This window comes from Neomonachus schauinslandi, chromosome 2 (genome assembly GCF_002201575.2).
Source record: "Neomonachus schauinslandi chromosome 2, ASM220157v2, whole genome shotgun sequence".
NCBI lineage: Eukaryota > Metazoa > Chordata > Mammalia > Carnivora > Phocidae > Neomonachus > Neomonachus schauinslandi.
The window spans coordinates 17,002,076-17,024,883 of record NC_058404.1 but is presented as its reverse complement, the minus strand read 5'-3'; the positions used below and the strand labels follow the sequence as shown (position 1 = coordinate 17,024,883).

Genomic DNA, 22,808 nt, shown 5'->3' with positions numbered 1-22,808 from the left:
TAGTATTGGGGGAAAATTAAGTGTGCAGATTTAAAACAAATTCAGAGCCCAGTTCCCTCTCCGAACCTCTAACCCTGTGTGCCCAACAAACTATTAGATAGCTCCGGTCAACATGCTACAGGCAACATCTCCAAAAATGAATTTATCAAAATTCCATGAGCTCTCTCCTTCAGCACCATGGTCTCCTGGCCACCCATGGAATCTCTCTCTCTCTCTCTCTCTCTCTCTCACGTACCACGTGATGCCCATCCTGCATGGCATGGCTCTTGGCTCCTCTGGGAAGCTTCTCTGTTTACCCATCTGCATATCCAGCTGGCGGTCCTGCTCACCTCCCTCGTGGTCCTTTCCATCTTCCCTACTACACTGAGTGTTCCTTGAGGCACAGACCAAAACGTCTTCGGTGTTTGAATGCCGGCCCTCAGCACAGAACTTGGCACAGAGTGAGCACTTGGCACGTTGTTATTTATTAATAAACACGCTTTGATGCCTACTTTCCTCCAACCATCTACAAGTCAGACCGATACTTATAATAGGGCATGGCTGCCTTTTAGAGAACAAATTACCATCACTGACAGTGAGAGTGAGTGCTGCTAGGGAATATACAAAGAAAAGCGACAGAAAGCCACAGTAGCTTAGGGCTATTCACATAGGAGAAAAATTGTAAAGGGCTTAAGAATCTTGGACACCACTACGCTACAGAACTATAGAAGGGCTGGTGTAAACAGTGATAAAATTGCTGTGTTGTCCCAGTGCTTCCCTTTTACCAGATTTATTTTTATTTATTTTATTTATTTTATTTTTTTAAAGATTTCATTTATTTATTTGAGAGAGAGAATGAGAGAGAGAGAGAGAGCACATGAGAGGGGGGAGGGTCAGAGGGAGAAGCAGACTCCCTGCCGAGCAGGGAGCCCTATGCGGGACTCGATCCTGGGACTCCAGGATCATGACCTGAGCCGAAGGCAGTCGCTTAACCAACTGAGCCACCCAGGCGCCCAGATTTTATTTATTTATGAGAGAGAGAGAGAGAGAGCACATGAGAGGGGGGAGGGTCAGAGGGAGAAGCAGACTCCCTGCCGAGCAGGGAGCCCGATGCGGGACTCGATCCTGGGACTCCAGGATCATGACCTGAGCCGAAGGCAGTCGCTTAACCAACTGAGCCACCCAGGCGCCCCCCAGATTTATTTTTAAACTATAGCATTTGCCTTAAAACAGCGAATTATCCTTTAATTTCAGATTATCTAGAATACAAATTATTCATAATTTTTAAACAAAGAATAGATGCCTGGAATCTAGCTAAGTCCTTTGCATATGTTTTTCCAACAACGGTTTTATCCACCCAGACTATTATAAAAGAGGAACTTGAGGCCCAGAGAGGTTGAGGCTCTCCTAAGACAGCTCAGCAAGTAGGATGGAAAACAGGCATTTGATTCCAGAATATCACAACTCATGACGACCCTATGTTGCCTCCTTAGACAAAATGCTGGCAACAGTTTTGAAAACTGAAACATCAATGGCCTGAATTCAGACTAGAAACTTTACTCTAAAAATAGCTACTAGGCTGAAAATAAGTATTTATCTGTACAACTCTCCATTATAAAATAGTTAGAATATTTGTATTAATTTTATGAAGCATTTTTATAATTAGGTCTTCAAAGAGAACTAGGATTAGGGTTTCATGGAAAACATGAAAACTCTATTGCAGAGAGAGACACTGATTTCTCGTAAGACTCATGAGACAGAATTGTCCTTTTGCTGAGAGTGAGGCCTCTGATTTAATGAAGAGCATTTGGGCACATTTTCCCCATTATGCCAAACAGCGGATAGGTGCTTATCTCTGAGGTTTTGCTCTTTCTAGAGACTTCTGTGTCTGGACATAGTGGAGAAACACTTGGTATTTCCTCCTACATGGTCAAAATAGTCCTGTTAAGGTAGATAATCCTCAATTTCTCTTTCCAAAACTTGAACCTCACCTATTATATCGTTTTATTTATATGTGGAGAAAACTGACCTGTGAAGAAACTCTGACTTGTCCATGTGTGGCTGGCAAATTCCATCAGGGTCAACGAACCCTTCCGGGGAGTATCTAACTATTGGAAGAAAAATAAAATGAGGGATGAGTTTTATTGTTTCAGACATTTTTAAAAATCATATTTAGGGTTAACAGGCAACCCACCCGAAACGCATGGGTCGTGCTGGGTCTTGAAAAGTGTTCTATGGTCAGAGATCTTTCTCGAAGAGGCGATCGCTCTGAACTGTCGGGAATCGCACTTAGCACGCGGTTTTGTGGGTGCCTCCCTCTGTACTGAATAAAGGATAATATGTTCTGGTTTAAGGCAAATGCAATCCTTAAAAAAGGCAAAAGAAGATCTCTATGTGCTCATTCACTTGTTAATTCAAAACTTTCATTTATATACTGTGAAGTATAAGGTCCATCACGCATGAATATCAATATACATTTTAATTATGTAATTTTATTATGTAACCTGATTAAATGGTAGTGACCTCAGAAATAAACATGGATTCAAAAACTTAACCACCTAAAATTCTTACTGTTAAATTAGAATAGCCATGTAATTTTGCATTTGTGAAGCATCAGACTTTTTTTTTTTTAATGTGATGTTTGCCTTCTTTTATGACCTTAAGCCACATGCTAAGGTTACACATCAACCCTTTGCAACTCCTGCCTCTCTAGGAATGGGTTCTATTGCAGTACTCGAGGAGGCAAAGGAATGCAAGAGAAAACGTTTCTGTTGGGTTTTCTCTTTAGTCCTTTATGCTCCCACAACTGGGGTCCTTCTATGTTTTGCGAAACAGAGACAAGTTACTTGTATGGGAGTGAAGTGAGGAGTCATCGTACATCTGGGGGGAAATGTACTTATGCAGACTAGGGACCCCAGACCTGCCCAGACCGTTTGCCATCGTGTGGCCGTGTTGAGCATGGGTGCAGGTGTGAGAATGAGGGCTGATAAAAATGTCACAGGTGTTTTCCTGAGGTCTTACTTTATGGAGGCATAATCTACCATCTATAAATTCATTTCACCCTTATAACAATTCTTTGAGGAAGGAATCACTTTGACCCTTTTACGGGTGAGAAAATTAAGGTGCAGGGAGAATATGTCTACAAGTCATACAGAGTTTACCTGGCAGGGTTCAAACACAGATCTCCCTGTCTCCTGACCTGACCTTCATGCTCTTTAGTTCCCTCTACCATCCTATCAGATGTTCCTTGACACCTGAACTTTCTGACTTAGTTCAAATCATGTTTGTATTTCACAAAACAGTGAATTAACCCTCCCACCTCCTGTCCCTTGTCGCAAGCCAGTTACTTTCAGGAAGCAGATTATGAGACATTTGATGGCACTGAGTTCATTGGGAAGGGCCAACATTACATTCTGCTTGTTTGTCTGTTTCCCAAGAGACAATCTAAATGGTGCACTTAAACAGAATGAAATCTGTCTTACAGAAACAGGTCGAGATCCAGGAACTGCCATATTCTGCTCACCGGTCTCTGAGCCTATTGGGGGTAACCTGTTCCGGGAGGCTTGAACCGGTGGGGAGGACACACACTCCATGCCAGTTTGCCTGTAAACAAAACAACATTCGGCTGAGCAGCTAGCTGCAGACAGAGGGGGCCAGACCCCACCCGAAGCTCCCCATCTGAACTACTAATCACAACTGCCTTCCAAAAAGAAATGCTCATGTAGAATGAGAAGTGTCAGCAAGACCAATGTGGAGAGGGACTGACCACGAGCTCCAGTCACCTCCTCCTCGGTCAGCAGTGATGTCAACCTGTATTTACTGAGTGCTCGGCTGTGCCAGGCCCTTGCAGGTTCCTGAAAACATGATCATCCAGATGGAAATCAATAAGGAATCCAAGGTTTTGAATGATACACAAGAATAGAGATGGATTGTCTAGGATAAATTCTAATTCATTTATTCACTAATAATAAAGTTATGAAAGCTAAAATATGACCCTTTTGACCTGTGATGTTTTAAAATACATATACTACCCATAGTTTAGAGGCTGCAAGGAAAGATCCTTGTGTCCTGCCAGTGGGATTATAAACTGTGAGAACCATTCTGGGAAGAGCTTTGGAAAAATATTTCAAGAGTCTTAAAAATATCCATAACCTTTGACCTGGTAGCTTAACTTCTAGGACTGTACCACCAGGACACAATTTGAAGTCTTCCTTATCAAGATTTATATAAAATGATATTGTACACCTGAAAGTAATACTACACTGTATGTTAACTAACTGGAATTTAATAAAAAGTTAAAAAAATGATTTATATAAAAATGATGTTCAGGGACTCCTGGGTGGCTCATCAGTCAGTTAAGCGTCTGCCTTCGGCACAGGTCATTTTCCCGGGGTCCTGGGATCGAGTCCCTCATCGGGCTCCTTACTCAGTGGGGAGTCTGCTTCTTCCTCTGCCACCCCCTCCCCTGGCTCATGCTCTCTCTCTCTGACAAATAAATAAATAAAATCTTTTAAAAAATGATGCTCACTATACATCATAATAGTGAAAATATAGAAGGAATGAAAAGTTTCCATAATGGAAATACTTAATAGATCATCACATACCCACGTTATTTTCTAGTCATTAAAATCATGCTTTCAGAAATATTTAACAACATGGAAAATATGAATTAAGTGAAAAAATCATATGAAAAAGTGCTCCAATAGTAGGATAATGTAGTCTTAGAAAAAAGATAAGGGAAAGAAGAGAAAAGAAGAAACATAACCACAGACAAAATTGGTCGTCATCTTACCAAGTTATCATTTTTCTATTTCTATGTGTTGGGCATACAGGGGATCTTTGATACCCACTTATATTTTTGGTATTGTTCTAATGTCCCACAGAGAACTTGTTGTACTTTGATAGTTTAAAAAAAAAAGTTTATTTTAATAAAAGTGAAAGACAGAGCACGAACAAAATCACGGAAGTCAGAACACACATAGCTGGTCTGTTTGTGGGTCAGAGAGATGATAAGGCTGCCCCCAGTCAAGATGGGTGAGGAGAAGTAATGGGAAGATATAGGAATGCAGAGTCAAAGATGGTGACATTGCCCCCAACGGGCAAACATGAATTGTTGGTGGGACCAAAAAAAAACCAAACCTTGTTCTTTTTATGCATAAAACACAGATATAAAGAAGAGTACATAGACTGTACAGTATATTTGTGGCATTAAAATTCCACGGGTGGGGGAGGAATTAGGAAAAAGAGTCTAAAAGGGCTCCTTAGTATGGCAGTAATAACAAAAAAGTTGAAAAACACGGGTCTACAGATAAGAAGGGGCCAGAGCATGAAGGGAATGGACAGCTGGAGGCATCTGACTTACTTCAATAGAAAACAGAAAAGGTTTGGGATGAAAGCCTGACAGTGGAGCCCAGGTGGGCTGGGAGGAGGAAGAGAGGGCCAGTGAGGGGCTTGTGACACTGGCAGGGGGGAGGTGTCCCTGGTGGTCCCCAGTGAGAACGGAGGAGGGGGAGAGCTCCTGGAAGAACTGCCAGAGCAAATAGCCCCGGATAAACCGGAATACCCCAAATAACGCTGGAAATACCGGTTCCAGACTGTGAAAGAAACAGTGACCCATCAAAAAACCAATCGTGGCTTGGCACTATGGAATGCATCCTGAAAAACCCAGGGGCTGGTTAAGCCCTGGCAGCTGCTTTGCCTCCCACCCCTGCAGGCGGGGGAGCCTAAGGCAACCCCTTAAACACTGGCTCCCTTGAGGCAGGAGGCGGGTGGCCCCAGGGGCCCCGGGGGCGTGGTCTCCAAAGCTCCACAGCACTGTGCAGAGTCCCAGCTCTGCCTCTCTCTCCCTCGTGGGATCATCTCAGGCAAGTTATGCAACTTCTCTCAGCCTCTGTCTCTTCACCTTGGATCTGGGATACTATGAAGACCAATGCAAAAGATTTGTGGCAGGGAATAAATAATAAATGTGACTCCTTTAGCTGGTGCTGGTGACAGAATGCACCCAATAAACACTGGCCCTTATGAGTGAGAAAGCTGGATTGCTCCTTCGTAATTCTGCAGTGAAGGAGGGGACAGATTCCTTTCTAACAAGGCAATGATTTGAAGTTGATCCCTAAGGTCAAAACTTTTCTGAAACTCCCCACGTGCAGCGAAACATAGCCTTAGAGATAAATAAAAACTAATAGTTATGCTACTTCTGAAACCAATATCACACTGTGTTAACTAACTAGAATTTAAATAAAAATTTGAAACAAACAAAAAGCTAACAGTTATATATGTCCCTTTTATTTGTGTAGCATTTTATGCACATTAATTTTTTGAACCTCATAATGAGAAAGAATTAATTATGTAATTTGAAAGCATTAGCTAACTGTTAGTTTTACAGATGAGGCCACTGATTTCCCATCCAAGATCACCTCACCATTACAGGCGCATTTTATTGTACGGCTCTGGGTACATTACCTGACATTATATTCTAGTATACAGCGAACTTGACTACGCAACACAACTCATGTGAAATACTCAAATTCATGAACTACTTGGAAAGTGGCCACATAAAATTTGATAGAGGATGCTTCGTGCATACGAATCCATAAGCCCTAACTGGCACGCGTCTCCGTCCTCTGTGACATCTGGTCTACCAGAAGAGAGACAGGACTTACAGTTTTGTTCCCCTAAGAACTTCATCATTGTACACATTGGGGGTTTTCATCCTCTGTGAGTCTGAAGTAAGAGAAGGCAGCCTCGTGTACGCAGGTGTTTTCCTTTCAGAAGTGTGGAGTATGCGAGCATCGGAGGAGGTTCGTCCCAGGCGGTGCCGTGCCAAAGAAAGAGTACTGGGCCCTGCACCCAACGATCTGTCCTCTTGCTCATTCCTGGGGGATGGATGGAAGTCAAGCTGATGACTCAGATGTCAGCCTCAGGACAACAGGGCACATATACATGTGTCCATTACTAGGTATTGTCTAGAACAGTGCCTGGCTCAAGAAGATACTCCTAAATATTGGTTGAATGAATGGACAGGCTATCATTTCCAATTCAATTTCTATTTCAATGAAGAATCTTCCACAGGGGGGAAAAAATCTAAGGTTCTCACTGATTGTAATCCTACAGTATAGCCCACAAGATTAAGAATTCACAGCTCTCTTCCCCTTATCTATCTGCCCTAACCTAACGGTGATCATTTTGTGGTTGATGTTAGAATAGTGTGTCTTCATTCTCATGCGTGGCTGTCTCCTTCCCCGAATGGGCTCAGGCACACCTAGTGCATATGGGGTTAAACAGGATGCTCCTTATCCCACATCCTCTGCAGTCTTCAGTGCTCAAGGGTATCCAGCATACAGAAGAGGCAGGGTAATTATTTCTTATACGTACTGTATTCTATCTGAGAAACAGGTAGGTCTCTGCTGCAGTGGCTTTGCTTGAATTGTCATCACACCACTCAAATCACTATAAAAATTGTTGGAGAAGCGATGAATCTGAGAAAAGTAAAAACAATACAAATTAAAAAGCACCCAGTGCTATTGTGATTACCGGTGTCTCTCAGGAATCAGCGGGAAAAAAAATGGCACACTCCAACCAGCTAATTTGAGGAAAAAGTGTAACACGGATGATATGTTACAAAGATGTGGGAAGAGAAATTAACAAGGACTGGCTTAATTCCCCCAGGCAATAGAACAACGTAACAGCAGGGACGCATTACCATATGCAGGCCTGGAGCGGCAAATAACGAGGGAGAGATTTCTGGAATCTGGACAGGGTAGCTCCTTGGTGGAAATGCCACCAATGCCACAGTTATTGGTGGAATGTGGAATGTGGCAGAGAGGCCAGAAGTAAACAACGTCCTGCCATTCTCCCCGCCTTGCTCTGAGCTCCTAGAGTTGCAGGACAAGGGAGCCCTCCATACTGCTAGTGTGTGCCAGCCTCCAGAGCACACCAGGGGGAGGACGGCTGAGAGAGAATCTGGAGAAGCAAAGAAAGAGTACCCCAGCTCCTAACTGAGCTGTTGCCTCAGACCTCTTCTCCTACCCTATCCTTCACAGCTGGCCCCAGCTAGCTGCCCTGAGAGTGGCACAACAGCCTGGGAAAAAACCCAAACACCAGATCTCGAAGGCTTACGTTTGAATCCCAGTTCCCACAGCTCCCTGGTAGGTGGTCTTGGAAAGACTACTTTGTTCTTGGAGTCTTAATTCCCTAATCTTTAAGTTGAGGATAATGACACATACTTCATATGAGAAATAAATTAGATAACAGTGGTGGAAGCAGGAAGTGAGGGTAAATAATCATGAATTCCCTATCTGGTCCCATGATATGGCCAACTAGGATGGAAAACAACATTTAGATTCAGGGAAACAGGATTTCTGAAACTAGAACCATATTCTCGTTGGAGAATAGATGTAGAAGCCACAGTCACATTTTCCCCATGTTGAACATTAAAAAGAAATGTTAGAGGAATAAATTAAGACCTGTTGTAATTACCAGTAGGACGCTTTATTTCAAAATAAGCTCTAATAATACTTCATTTTTACTTTCAACTTTGTTGTCCATTCATTTTCTTTTAACACTGATCCAAATGAAAACAACAAATTAGCTGTAAAAAACATTTTCAAAACCCATTAGAAGCTATAAAAAGAAAATACTTGTAAAAAACCCTTTAGACTTAAAAATTTCCATATTTCTCAAGTTTACTTATATTGTCTAATACTTAAGGATTCTTTTCCATGTTGTCATCAGCTGCCCATTTTTATGGGATCCGTACCGCATATTTGAAAATGCAAAGTGGGGAACACTGTTGAACCTGCCTGAGCAGTTTAAAAAGATCAAAAAATACAATAAACGGTAGCAGTTCTGAAAGTTTATTTTGAACAGCAAAAGCAAAGGCTTACTGTAAAGCCCTTACACTACAGAGTAGAACAATCCTATTAGACATTTCTATTTTCAACTTCTGCCCCCAGGACCATACACACTATTCTGTGTCCTTGCAACCTTGTGAAGATTGTCCGTTCACTTGCTCCTTTGCGGGGAGCATATTTCCGCCTCTGCCTCGAGGCAGCCTTACTAAATGTTACCTACCATTTAGGATTTGGTTCACGTATCACTCTACTTTATGGAAGTATGCCACTTTCCCCCTGAACTCTGTGGCATTTATGAGCTAAAGGACATCAAATTACAATATAGGATAGGATAGGATAGCATACGGTGGGATAGAGCATACGATTCATGTCTGGTTATAACGAAAACTCACGCTTATTGAGTGCCTTCTCTACACTATGCATTGCACTATGTGTCTTATTTCATTTACCTCTCACAGCGCCCTGACTCACAGATCCCACAGATAATGAGACGAAGGCTTTGAGGGACCGATTCAGGATCACAGAGCTAATAAACTGTGACGTCGGACCCTGTACTTGGAGTCCTACAGCGCAAGCTCTCACCCGCTCGACCATCTCCCCGCTGCCTCACGTTGCGGGCGTGCACCTGCATGCACGTGTGTAGTGGTGCTTGGCAGGGCTTGACTCCCTCTGGCTAAACTGCACGGACCTCAAGACCAGGAATCCTGGCTTTTCCTTTTTCTCTGCTCCCCCACACAAGACGAGCTGTGAGGGACATAGTCTAAGCTCCTTAGCACTACTGAAGGTCTCCCATGAAGAAGCTCAGCCTTGGAGATGGAAAAGATGGCGGAGGAGTAGGGGACCCTATTTCAACCAGTCCCCTGAATTGAGCTGGATATCTACCAGACCATTCTGAACACCCACGAAATCAGCGTGAGATGTAAGAAGATATATTTGGATCTCTACAAACAGAATATATCCCACGATCTCGAGGTATAAAGCAGCGAGCTGTGATTCTGCACGCAGATATCAGAAGATAAACAGAGGGGGAGGGAGCCGCCATAAGCTGGTGCCCAGAAGGTGATACAACACTGGAGCTCAAAAGCCTCCCACGCTGGGGACAGGGCACAGACTTGAGACAGGTAATGGCCAGGAAAGGACTTTAGTGCAGCCCCCAGAAAGGATCCAGGAGCTGCAGGTGCATGGGCCCGCACGAACCAGGGGTGGCTCATGGTTTTAGAAGCACGAAGGGCAGAGACGGCCTGGGTTCCAGCACTGGGAGAGTTGCTGAGGGGTGCACAACCAGAGAGGCTGTGGGTCCTAGCAGCGCAGACAGAAACGGAGACAGTGTGGCCTGGAGAGCTCAGTGAAGAGCAGACTGCGATCTCTCTGTTCTGAGACAGAGGTTTGGATGTGTCACTTCTGCTCTGACTCTTGGAAGAGACGTGAAAAGCCGCCAGAGAACAAAAGCCCGAAAAAAATGGTTTTCACTGAGCCCATACCCCATCCTCTTCCACCCCTCCCCCCACAGGGGGCAGGGCAACTCTGCCCAAGCCTGGGGGCCTGAGTCACAGCGCAGCAGGCCCCTCCCCTGGAAGACAGGCTGGAAGAACAAGAGGACGACAACCCTAAGGTCCCTATAAAACAGGTGCATCTTGCTTGGGCCATGGTTAATACTTTGGATTCTGTACATTCCCACAACCACCCCTCAACAGAATGACTAAGGGGAGGAACCCCCAACAAAGAAAAGACTCAGAGACTGTGGCCTCTGTGACAGACCTAATGGATATGGATATAAGCAAGATGGTGGAAATAGACTTCAGAGTAACAATTATCAAGGTGATATCTAGGCTTGAGAAAAATATTAATGACAATATAGAATCTCTAAGGGCAGAAATTATATCTAATCAGGCCGAACTTAAAAATGCTATGAATGAAATGCAGTCTAAACTGGATACTCTGATTGCCAGGGTAACGGAGGCAGAAGAACGAATTAGTGAGATAGAGGATAAGATGATAGAAAAGATGGAAATAGAAGCGGCATGGGAAAAACAAATTAAAACCCAAGGAATCAAACTGAGAGAGATTAGTGACAGAATGAAACGTTCCAATATCAGAAATTATTGGGATCCCTGAGGGGGTGGAGAAAGAGAGAGGTCTAGAAGATATATTTGAGCAAATTGTAGCTGAGAACTTCCTTAATCTGGGAAATGAGAGAAACATTCATGTCCTAGAGGCAGAGAGGACCCCTCCCAAGATCAATGAGAACAGACCGACACCCCAACATATAATTGTACAATTCGCAAATCTCAGATCCAAGGAAACAATCTTGAAAGCGGCGAGGGGGAAGAGATTTCTTACCTACAGAGGGAGGAACATCAGAATAACATCAGACCTGTCCACAGAGACCTGGCAAGCCAGAAAGAGCTGGCAAAACATATTCAGGGTACTAAACGTGAAGAACATGCAGCCAAGGATAATTTATCTGGCAAGGCTATCATTCAGAATGGATGGAGAGACAAGGAGCTTCCAAGACCAGCAGAAACTGAAAGAATATGTGACCATCAAGCTGGCCCTGCAAGAAATATTAAGGGGGGGTTCCATAAAATAAGAAAGACCCCCAAGAGTAATATACAACAGAAATTTACAGAGACAATCTACAGAAACAAGGACTTCACAGGCAACATGATGGCAATAAAATCATATCTTTCAATAATCACTCTCAACGTGAATGGCCTAAATGCTCCCATGAAACGGCACAGGGTTGCAGATTGGATAAAAAGGACCCATCCATATGCCGTCTACAAGAGACTCATTTTGAACCTAAATATACATCTAGACTGAAAGTGAGGGGATGGACAACAATTTTTCATGCCAACAGACCTAAAAAGAAAGATGGGGTAGCAATTCTCGTATCAGACAAATTAGATTTTAAGCTAAAGACTGTAGTAGGAGATACAGAAGGACACTATATCATTCTTAAAGTGTCTATCCAACAAGAAGATCAAACAATTGTAAATATCTCTGCCCCCAACATGGGAACAGCCAACTACATAAGCCAACCGTTAACCAAAGTAAAGAAACATATTTTTTTTAAAGATTTTATTTATTTATTTGACAGAGAGAGAGACAGCAAGAGAGGGAACACAAGCAGGGGCAGTGGGAGAGGGAAAAGCAGGCCTCCCACTGAGCAGGGAGCCCAATGCGGGGCTCGATCCCAGGACCCTGGGATCATGACCTGAGCCGAAGGCAGACGCTTAACGACTGAGCCACCCAGGTGCCCAAAATAAAGAAACATATTGATAATAATATTTTAATAGTAGGAGACCTCAACCCTCCACTCTCAGCAATAGACAAATCCACTAAGCAGAAGATCAACAAAGAAACAAGAGATTTGAATGACACACTGGACCAGATGGACTTCATAGATATATACAGAACATTCCACCCTAAAACAACAGAATACTCATTCTTCTTGAATGCACGTGGAACTTTCTCCAGAATAGACCACATACTGGGTCACAAATCAGGTCTCAACTGATACCAAAAGATTGAGATTATTCCCTGGATATTCTCAGACCACAGTGCTTTGAAATTGGAATTCAATCACAAGAAAAAAATTGGAAGGAATTCAAACACTTGGAAGCTAAACGCCATCCTGCTTAAGAATGTTTGGGTTGACCAGGAAATTAAAGAAGAACTTAATTCATGGAAACCAATGAGAACGAAAACACATCGGTCCAAAACCTATGGGATACTGCAAAGGTGGTCCTAAGGAGGAAATACATAGCCATCTAAGCCTCACTCAAAAAAACAGAAAAATCCCGAATATACACGCTAACTTTACACCTTAAAGAAATGGAGAAAGAACAACAAATAAAGCCTAAGCCAAGCAGGAGAAGAGAAATAATAAAGATTAGAGCAGAGATCAATGAATTAGAAACCAGAAACACAGTAGAGCAGATCAACGAAACTAGAAGCTGGTTCTTGGAAAGAATTAATAAAATCGATAAACCACTGGCCAGACTTATCCAAAAGAAAAGAGGAAGGACCCAAATTAACAAGCTCAGATTTCCAGCCTCACCCTCCACCAGATCTTTGACTAAGGAAGCAATTCGAGAAAAATGTATTGAGTGCTTAGCATGCACCAGATTCTGCGTTAGGAACTCTCACCTATTTATATGATTCTATCCTCATAACAATATCTTGGACATCATTCTCTAGATAAAGGATATTCAAGGTTAGAAAAGTTAAACAACATGTCCAACATAATCCCCTCATCCATTCCTGACTCTCAATGCCCTGGTCTTGGTTCAATGCCCCTGCTGGTCCCAGCATCCTCGCCTCTAACCCCACTCCGCCCAATCATTGTTCTCCAAACACGCCCCCCTTCATTCCTTCATGCCTCTCCTTGGCCTGAAATGACCCATGCAGACTTCCTACCCATGCAAGTCCTACTCATTTCTTCATGTTTCTGATCAATTTTCACCTCCAACCTAAAAGATCAAGACTCAAGCCCCAGTCAGGATGAATCACTCTCTCCTTTATTCTCCTAAGGCCTTGTTTTGCACATGACTCACACAATGTATTGCATGTGACTTGTATTATGCTTTTCCTTTTACTAGATCGGGGACCATGCTTTGTTCATCTATGTATCTCCTCAAAACTCCTAATACAGTGCACTTAATGCAAACTCAATAAATGTTGAATGAACCCAACATATTCTCATTGACTTTTGTTTTTTATCATTTTGGTGGGAAGATAGGAGAACATCCGTAACCTTCAAATTGGCATGAAATGTTGGGGAAAAGCATTTTTTCTCCTTAAAAATATAGAAAGAGCTCTACAGCTCCAAGCATGTGATAAGTCTCAAATCTGAGTGTCCCTACTCTATTATAGAACGTGGTGATGCTACTACACTCCATGAAAAGATTATTTTTAGATTTTGGTCTAATTGACGAACAGAACCAAATATTCGATAATAAAGGAGCACGCTGACAAACCAGGACAGAGATAAAAAATACTGAAGGAAAGAAAGATACTAGCAGAGAAGCATCTACCTGAGGTGGATTAAGATGAGGAGCCAGGGATATGCTTCGGGCTTCAGAGCTTCTGGATGGGGGAACACTTGGTGCATCAGTGTTAATACGGGAAATGAGTATCAGTGGAGATTTATTCTCAGCTACTTTCAATTTTTCTTTTTGTTTCTTTCCTTCTGTGTCAACAACAAAAAAATTAATATTATTAGGAAACACGTTATCAAATATATATACATAAAATTCACTGTTCAAAGAGAATCTTTGTTTTTGAGTTATCGTGAGTCTGCTATGGCCACTGAACCCTGCATAGAGCAGAGACCCCACAGAGCCACTGGCTGATGTGATGCTTTCCATACACACATGCCTATCATTTCAGTGGTAGGTAGAAAACTAGGGATTATACGCTGGGGCAAGAAAAATTCTTGGTGTTTTATAATATCCCAATTAACCCCTTTGGTTGGAAAAAGAATATATTTAAATTAACATGAGCAGTACCCTATTGTACAAACTGATTCCATAACATTAGCCATTAACATCTACCACAGACATTTCTAGGATTTGTTTCTTCTCAATTTCAAGTAGTTAAGAGAACACTTTATAAGGTTAAATGAAGTGATTATTAAATTATCTATGTTTCTATTTTGCTTTACAAATAAAGTCATAAACAATTAAAAACCGATCTCCCATTATTAGAGAAGTTATCCTATTATTAGAGATTTTTAAAGTGACTTTAAGCTTCTTGTGCATTTCTATGTTATTGTTCCAAAGTGCATATACATTTTTTTTAAAGATTTTATTTATTTATTTGACAGAGAGAGACACAGCGAGAGAGGGAACACAAGCAGGGGAACAGCAGGCAGAGGGAGAAGCAGGCTCCCCGCCGAGCAAGGAGCCCGATGCGAAGCTCGATCCCAGGACCCTGAGATCATGACATGAGCCGACGGCAGACGCTTAACGATTGAGCCACGCAGGCGCCCCATTTTTATAACTCAAAATAATAATAATGTCCTTTTTGAAGGGATTCAAGATCATTTATGAATAAGGGGAGAAAACCTACTTCTCTTCTCACTCGATCATATCCTAGGTGTGGCCAAGTTGGGTGGAGACACAAAGCTGAGCAACGGGGGTCTTTTTTTTCTTTCCATTAGGGCCAAATGCTACAAATAAGTACCTGTGAGTGTAACTTTCCAATTTTTTCTGATCAGCTCTTCCAATATCTCTACGACACTTGTCCAGATGTGATCAAACACTTCTGCAGCCACCGCATCTTTGATACAGTCATGAGGAGAAAGGGGAGGAAGTCCATGTTTCTGCCACATCCTATGGCGGTGAGCTGATTTTTGTTCAAGACATTCATCATCACTAAGAACAAAACCCATTGTAATTACTAAAAGTATCAATGGTTAAAGTTAAAATAGTACTATCCAACTACTTGTCTCTCTCTCTCTAATATGTATGCACATGTACATTATACGTGTATAAACATAACATTCTTTTTTAACAGCACATTGTTACTTTTTAATGTATCCATTTTCAATCACAGGCAACATTTTATTATTCAATATTTGTAGCTCTTTTCAAAGAACCAATTTAAGTCTCTGTATTTAGTGCAGAGACTGGGCCTTCCCTTTGTCTTTCTAGAAGGGCAGCCTGGAGTCCTCAGGGAATGAAGGCTACTAGGAGCCTCGTCCACTTTCACCAGCATGCTGAACACAATTCTTGTTTTCTAGCTGTGCCATGTGGTCAAAAAAAGGCGGGGGAGGGAAGCACTGATCTAGCAAAGACATATCCTGCTAGGAATTGAAAAGCTTTTGGAAGCATATTACTCTCAAAAGAATGGAAAATCTTTTGGACACGTAAAAAATATAGAAGACACTAAATGAGCAAATAATCAAAATAAATGCCAAGTAAATTAATATAATTACACTAAGTCAATGTTAAATAAATTCCACTTACTCTTCTTTTCTGTCAAAAGCAAAATATTCTTCAATCTTTCCATCCACGTCATAAACCTCTTCTTCCTGGGGTGAGCCTGCCATTAGGCCAGCAACCTTTGGGCCCTCGGGGCCTGGCAGGGCAGGGGCTGAGCACATCTCAGGGAGTATTTGAGAGCCAGAGACGCACAATCTATGGGGAGAAGCAGATCCTCCATGAGAGTTTGTAGAACGTCAAGACTATAATGCTTGCATGATTTTGGCGAGTCTTTAAATTATCCATAAAGTACAGAATCCCAAACCAAAAAAATCATTGCTTAAAAATTTGATAAAATCATATCCTTAAAAGCAACATTTTAACACAGGCATCATTGAAAATTTTTAAGGGCCTCTTAAAAGCTAAAATTACTCGATGAGTTTGCATCCCCTTTGCTGTAATAAAATGATGTCATGGCATAGTCCCAAATATGTGTGACTGACATAGAGGGATTTATCAAAAGAAAATGGGATAGAACTTTAGTTCTTCTGCTATTGAGTTGGAGCTTAGGATGCATCACAAGGGAGTCAGTTTTTTGATTTTTCCTCTGGCCCACCTTTCAGAGTCTTTGAAACAACAGTTCAGAAGTTAACTTCCTTGTTATCTGTATTACACACACTCATCATCATCATCATCAATCTAGAATCAGAAGCATCTTGGGAAAAAAGTGCTCTGTACCTGCCCTTCACTGAAATCTAAGCTTCCAAACCAGTGGAGCCAAGGCTCATGGCTAAGACAGACATGAAAAATTTAACTGAAATGAAATTAAAAATACTTTCAAAAGTTACTTATAGGAACCTACTCTCTGCTGTTGCGGTTGTGTCCACAGGCATCTAGGAAGGGTTTGTGGACCACAGTACTAGGCTCACTGCCCTGGAAATGTTGGAACCCTTCATCAGTTGGCACGATGAGCTGTCTTCCTAATACTCTGCAAGGTAAAAGAAGAAAAAAAAAAAAGGAACTTACTAATATTTTTGATTGGAAAAAGGAAAAATTCTTTGCGACGCTTACAGTCAGATAACACAATATTTTGAAGGCGCATGTATGAAGTGATAAGGAACATACTGGTATGTGAGAAGCACAATGGTGTCAAAGAGAAAGTGTAGGCTTTGAGGGAGCGGGACAGACTGTTCTCGCTACTGACAAAGAGATCTGAGGCAATGTTCTCAGGCTCTCTAAGCCACCGATTTCGTCTGTTTGCTGTTTGTACACGAGATATAACCATAGTTACCTGGAGGACTGATGAGTGGTTTAGAGATAACATGTACCAGATTCAGACAGCTAGGGTAACGCTGGGCACACAGGAGCTCTCTGTAAATGTTCACTAATATTTACATAATGAATAAAAGTATACAAATATATATACCCGGCTTATACTCTTTGCAGTCTTTTCTTTTTTTAACTTTTTTTTTTAATTTTAGATTTTATTTATTTATTTGAGAGAGAGAGAGAGAAAGAGAGCAAGCATGAGCAGAGGATGCAGCAGAGGGAGAGGGAGAAGCAGGCTTCCCGCGGAGCAGGGAGCCCGATGCGGGGCTTGATCCCAGGACCCTGGATCATGACCTGAGCCGAAGGCCGACGCTTAACCATTGAGCCACTCAGGCGCCCCTCCTTGCAGTCTTTTCTTTTTCCACCCTCCCCTCCTTCATTTTTATCTTAACTATATAGGACAAGAGGGACAGGAGCAGGTCTGAGGTCCTGGCTTTTTGGTAAGTGTCCCATGCCTAAAAAGTAAGCATCCACAATTAATACTAGGTGGACGTATTATACTCTTCAAGACGAGGGCTTATGGAGGACTGAATAGAAAGATTTAAAGACTACGTAGCCAAGATTTTTTTTTAAGTTACCTAGTTGAGGTAACCAGAAAATCCATCTACATTTGTATGAGGGCTCTAATCTATTCTCCCCATACAATATAGAGGAACTTCTGATAACGGAGATGGATTTTTCTCCTAAGTGGATTTGGCCGAATCACTGAAAGAAGAAAAGCTTTCCTTCAGACCCAATCTATATTTTCCATCTTTGATATGAAAAAATAAGTGATCCCGGGGCACCTGAATCAGTTAAAGGTCCAACTCTTGATTTCAGCTCAGATCTTAGATCTCAAGGTCATGAGTTCCAGCCCCACACTGGGCTCCTCACTGGGTGTGGAGTCTACTGAAAAAAGATATATTAAAAAAACAATAACAAGGGGCGCCTGGGTGGCTCAGTTGGTTAAGCGACTGCCTTCGGCTCAGGTCATGATCCTGGAGTCCTTGGATCGAGTCCCGCATCGGGCTCCCTGCTCGGCAGGGAGTCTGCTTCTCCCTCTGACCCTCCCCCCTCTCATGTGCTCTCTCATTCTCTCTGTCTCAAATAAAAAAAAAATCTAAAAAAACAATAACAATAAATAATTACATACATACATACATACATAAAATCCCAGAGGGATTAAAAAAAATAAGTGATCCTTCCGACATAAGGAATCTTGGTTAGTTAGGAAGATTCATCTATCCAATCATTCATCAAATAATTACTCTGTTTCTCTCCCAACCCTGACCCCAAGTACTGTCCTCAGCTCTGAAGACTGATGTGTTGTTCACATACTAGTGAATGTGAAGGTAAAGGATCACTTCTACCACTCTTGCATTTGTTACATATGTAATGCCCTTCTGAAAATGAGCTAGATTTGTTTCTCACAAGTTAAGACGCACTTGGGTATCTGGAATGTCCCAATATTTCCTCAGACACCATTTCAAAAGCTATGCTTTCTTAGTAAAGACATGTGTTCTGGATACATATTTTGACTGGGCAACTGCTTTCAGTCAAAATATACTAATTGTATTAAACAGGCCAGGAGTGGGTGTTTCCAGAACGCATTTCAGAGAGTTACTATGAACAACTTCCCTACCTCAGATGGAGGGATCTTTTTGCCCACTCACTGCATTCGGCCACTAGATTCTGAGTATGAGGGCTTACTTTCCCTTCAAATAACATTTCCTCCACCTCCCAGAATAACTGCTGGACTTTCTCTGCGTTCGCCTTGTCAAACTCCTAAAACAGAAACGCACATTTAGTTACAAGACTAGAAGTTGTAGAAAGACGACCTTCACGATCATTAACACTTACAGATTTAAAGTGCCCTTTATATAGGAAGAAATATGACATGATAACAAGAATGTGGACTTTGCAGTCAGACATACCAGTGGCCCAATTTTTACTCTTCTGAGAAATTACATCCCACTGGGAGACTCAGCTTCTATAACTGTTAAATAGAGATCATTTCTACCACATGCGTTATGAGACTTATTTGAGATTTTAAGTAGATATAAATATAGGTAAAGGTACACATATTGACAGACATTGATATACTCACATGTACACATACCTATATATCCATATGTATACATGTACATATATGTACACAGACATAAGTCCCTCATATAGTGAGCGTGACACACTTAAGCACAGCTGCAAAATACCAGCTAGTTTTTCTTCTGATGGTATCACTGAAAAGGAAAATGACTTTTATACAAAGGGCCATTTACCTTCTTTTAATGAAGAGCCCTGGCTATATTTTCTTTTAGGGGAATGTGAACCTAAAATCTAATCCACAACTCAGAGCAATAAAGTGCACACTCATTTTGACATACCTGATCCAAGATGGTCAAACCGGATTGATTTTCATAGAATGATACTCAGTATTTTTTTTTTTTTGTTTTGCATCTTCTCTTAAATTGATAATAAACCAGATTCCCCGACAACAGGGGAATTGAATGATCTCTTTTAAAATGCAAATCAGGTAAAAACTAAGAATTTTTGCCTCTCGGCAGGAAACCAGGTGGCTGAGGAGAGTAAAAGGGCTTACTCTCAATTTCCTCTCTTTTGGCTTTTGTTGCTTTTTGCAAATATGACCTATCAAAAAAGTAAGTTAAAGTTTTTAAATGAAAAGCAACTGTAGGGCCTTAAGTCATTTCAGTTCTATAAACGAAAGTCACAAGACTCTCCACAGAATTACGTAAAAATGTGTACTGAAAGAATCGCAGGATTGGGACGGTATGAAGCGATGGTCCTCAGCCTTCTTCCCACCTGCAGACGCTGGAGTGAGGGTGGGGACTGTTTATAACAGGTGAGCCAGGCCCGCCCTGTTGGAAAAGGCCTGAATGGTTTGGAGCTGACGCCTTCCAGGGTCCCTCCCACTGCTGTGAGAAGCCCAGCTACTGCACAGCCCCCATCCGAGGAAGTGGACCCACGGGTGCCTTCCAAATGGCAAACTGCTTTCAAGACAGCAAAGGAAACAGCACACACACCAAAATAAAGCTGGAGTCAGAGCATCCAAGGTAATGTAGTCGACTTCCTTGCATGGCCACGTGGGCTTCACAAAAGGCTGGGTCCCTGTTCTCAGCGGCACTTGAGGGAATAGAGACAGGCTGGCAGAGTGCCCAACAAAGCCTGAGCTGGAGACTCTGGTCCACACAGCTAAGAACCCCACTCCCGCAGAGAACAAAAATAGCGTTCAAGTTAACAGCTTCTGCTAGGGTGAGAGGTGAAAGTAAAAGATCTGATTTAGAATATTGGGGGGAAACTCCCCTAATCATGGTGATTTTGTACAATTTTTACTTCTCCATGTTTTTTCTGGTATTTAAGTTGCTCATTGTCAAAGTCTGTCCTGAACTTCCAGTCTCAGATAGGACAGAAGTGATCATATACAACATACGGAGGGGGAGGGGTTGGGAAGTGGGGGAAAAACCAAAAGTATCAACAGCTATGACTCTGGGTTATGAGATTGAGTGATTTTTATTTTTCCTTATCTTTTCTATATTTTTAAATTTTTCCATGATGTGACATGTAAACACACTCATAGGGATGTATGAGCGTGTCCAATAGGTAATGCTTTCAAAAGTGGTAAAAAGATGATTTAAAAGTAAGAAAGCAATTCATTACAAACTGTAATCACGGAATTATACAAAAGATGCTGAGACATACGTCATCTCTCCAAGAGTAAATGGAGCTCCTCTCAGTTGATAAGCCAGTGGTAGAACTCTGTGTCCCAGACCGAGACCAAGAGTTGTGGGTCCCTGCAGGCGTGGTGCTGCCACTGGATGTAAATGATGACCCAGGTTCACTGCAGAGACAAACGCAAGCCCATAAAGACCATTTCCCGGGAAGAGATTAAACTGGAAGTGGTTTTACTTCTTAGAGCCGATTTTAAAACTGGTTTTTTTTTAAAAAAAGATTTTATTTATTTATTTGACAGAGAGAGAGATAGCGAGAGCGGGAACACAAGCAGGGGGAGTGGGAGAGGGAGAAGCAGGCTTCCCGCCGAGCAGGACCCTGGGATCATGACCTGAGCTGAAGGCAGACGCTTAACCGACTGAGCCACCCAGGCGCCCTTAAAACTGATTTTAAAACATTCGTGTAGTGTAACATTTCATTACACTAAAAAATGAAACTTTTTTTTTTTTTTTACTCTTAGAAATGCAATCACTGATATCGCTTCCTATATTCATTATGGGCATGTTTTGATTTTGCAGTCAGAAGCATTGCAGCGCGTTCATTCTTACCAGGTATGTTTATCAATGGCTTTCTGCACATTGCTTGTAAAATGTGTAGGTAAAGGATCTTTGCTTTTCACAGCCAAACTTTGCTTCCCAGATCCTTCTGATAGTCCTCTTCTGAAAAATAAAGTAAAATATGAAAAGTATCTCTAATGTAATAATTTTATTCATGAAAACTTTTAAAACGTCCTTCTGCATAAAGTTGCTCCTCTCCTCTTGCCATGCCCCCCGAAACACACATGTGCGCATGCACACACACACACCACATAGCCTCAAGAAACTGAGGCATGGGACCTTACCATTCTTATTTTTCTTAGAACAAGTTTGCCATGAACCTACATGCCCCTTTATGTAAAACGGAAAACAACAACAACAACTTTTCTATGACTTGGCCAGACTCGTAAAAGTTGCCCAAAACTCTGGGCAGACACAGCCTCGCTCCGAGGCAAATGCAACATGAGCTGGACTTCAGGTCCCACTTGTCCTTTGACCAGTGTCCAGTGCCCTTGTGATTACAAAAGCAACTAGCCTTCCAGGAGAAAAAAAATCAATAATTCCATATTAATTCTGAAATATATTAAATTCTCTTTAGTCACCAAACACATGAATGAATCAAAAAAATGACTGAAACACACAAACAATAACTCATTTTAATTTCGCACCATTGTTTGGTTTGTAGCCTGATGTGTAGAGAGTTTTAAAATATTAAAATTAATGGAAAACTAACACAGAAGAAATCTCTAAACTTTAAATAAGGTACTAAGCCTGACTGGTGTATGAAAGTTAGTGTTCATCATTAAAATGCCCTTTCAGTGAACCTCTTAAAACATTTACTTCCCTCTTAGTCAAAGTAGCTTCCTAACGTTTAATAGTAAACACCTTGTATTCTTTTACAGAAATAATATTTTCCCATACAAATTACTCATATTTTGTATTAACTGAAGATATGACAGTGATTTGGAAAAAGAAGTCAACTTTCAATATTTCTAACAATGATACCACAGTAACATTCATTAAAAAAAGTTTGCTGTCATCAATTAAAATGGTGCCTAATTTACAACATTTGTATTTCTGAATGTAAATGGAGTTTTTAAAAAAGATTTTATTTATTTGAGAGAGAAAGAATGAGAGAGAGAGAGAGAGAGAAAGCATGAGAGGGGAGAGGGTCAGAGGGAGAAGGAGACTCCCTGCTGAGCAGGAGCCGAATGCGACTCCTGGCATTCCAGAATCATGACCTGAGCCGAAGGCAGTTGCTTAAGCAACTGAGCCACCCAGGCGCCCTGAACGTAAATGGAGTTTTAAAAAATATTAATACAGGGAATAAATTCTGCCCTTAGTTATGTACCTACAGTACTCTACAACAAATGGAATTTGAAAAAACAAGTTCATTACTACAGAGGTTAGCAAGAGCCTCTGCCTTCCATACATATGTCTTATATGAGAACAGAATT

The 22,808-nt window shown here is 41.6% G+C and overlaps 1 protein-coding gene across 3 annotated transcripts in view; it reads right to left on the bottom strand.

The window, feature by feature from the left end:
- The window catches only part of FAM149A (family with sequence similarity 149 member A), a 54,505-nt gene that overhangs the window by 939 nt on the left and 30,758 nt on the right, over positions 1-22,808 (bottom strand). For 2 of the 3 annotated variants that reach the window (XM_044911772.1, XM_021694290.1), the window contains 12 exons: positions 21,364-21,474; positions 20,786-20,924; positions 18,711-18,853; positions 16,623-16,748; positions 15,806-15,976; positions 15,021-15,211; positions 13,871-14,025; positions 7,354-7,457; positions 6,642-6,854; positions 3,462-3,582; positions 2,174-2,302; positions 2,009-2,087 (listed from right to left, as the gene is read on the bottom strand). In XM_044911772.1, the coding sequence (XP_044767707.1) occupies positions 2,009-2,087; positions 2,174-2,302; positions 3,462-3,582; positions 6,642-6,854; positions 7,354-7,457; positions 13,871-14,025; positions 15,021-15,211; positions 15,806-15,976; positions 16,623-16,748; positions 18,711-18,853; positions 20,786-20,924; positions 21,364-21,474 (1,682 nt within the window). The remainder of the gene's footprint in view (positions 1-2,008; positions 2,088-2,173; positions 2,303-3,461; positions 3,583-6,641; positions 6,855-7,353; positions 7,458-13,870; positions 14,026-15,020; positions 15,212-15,805; positions 15,977-16,622; positions 16,749-18,710; positions 18,854-20,785; positions 20,925-21,363; positions 21,475-22,808) is intronic. The other variant, XM_044911774.1, reaches the window with a different exon arrangement.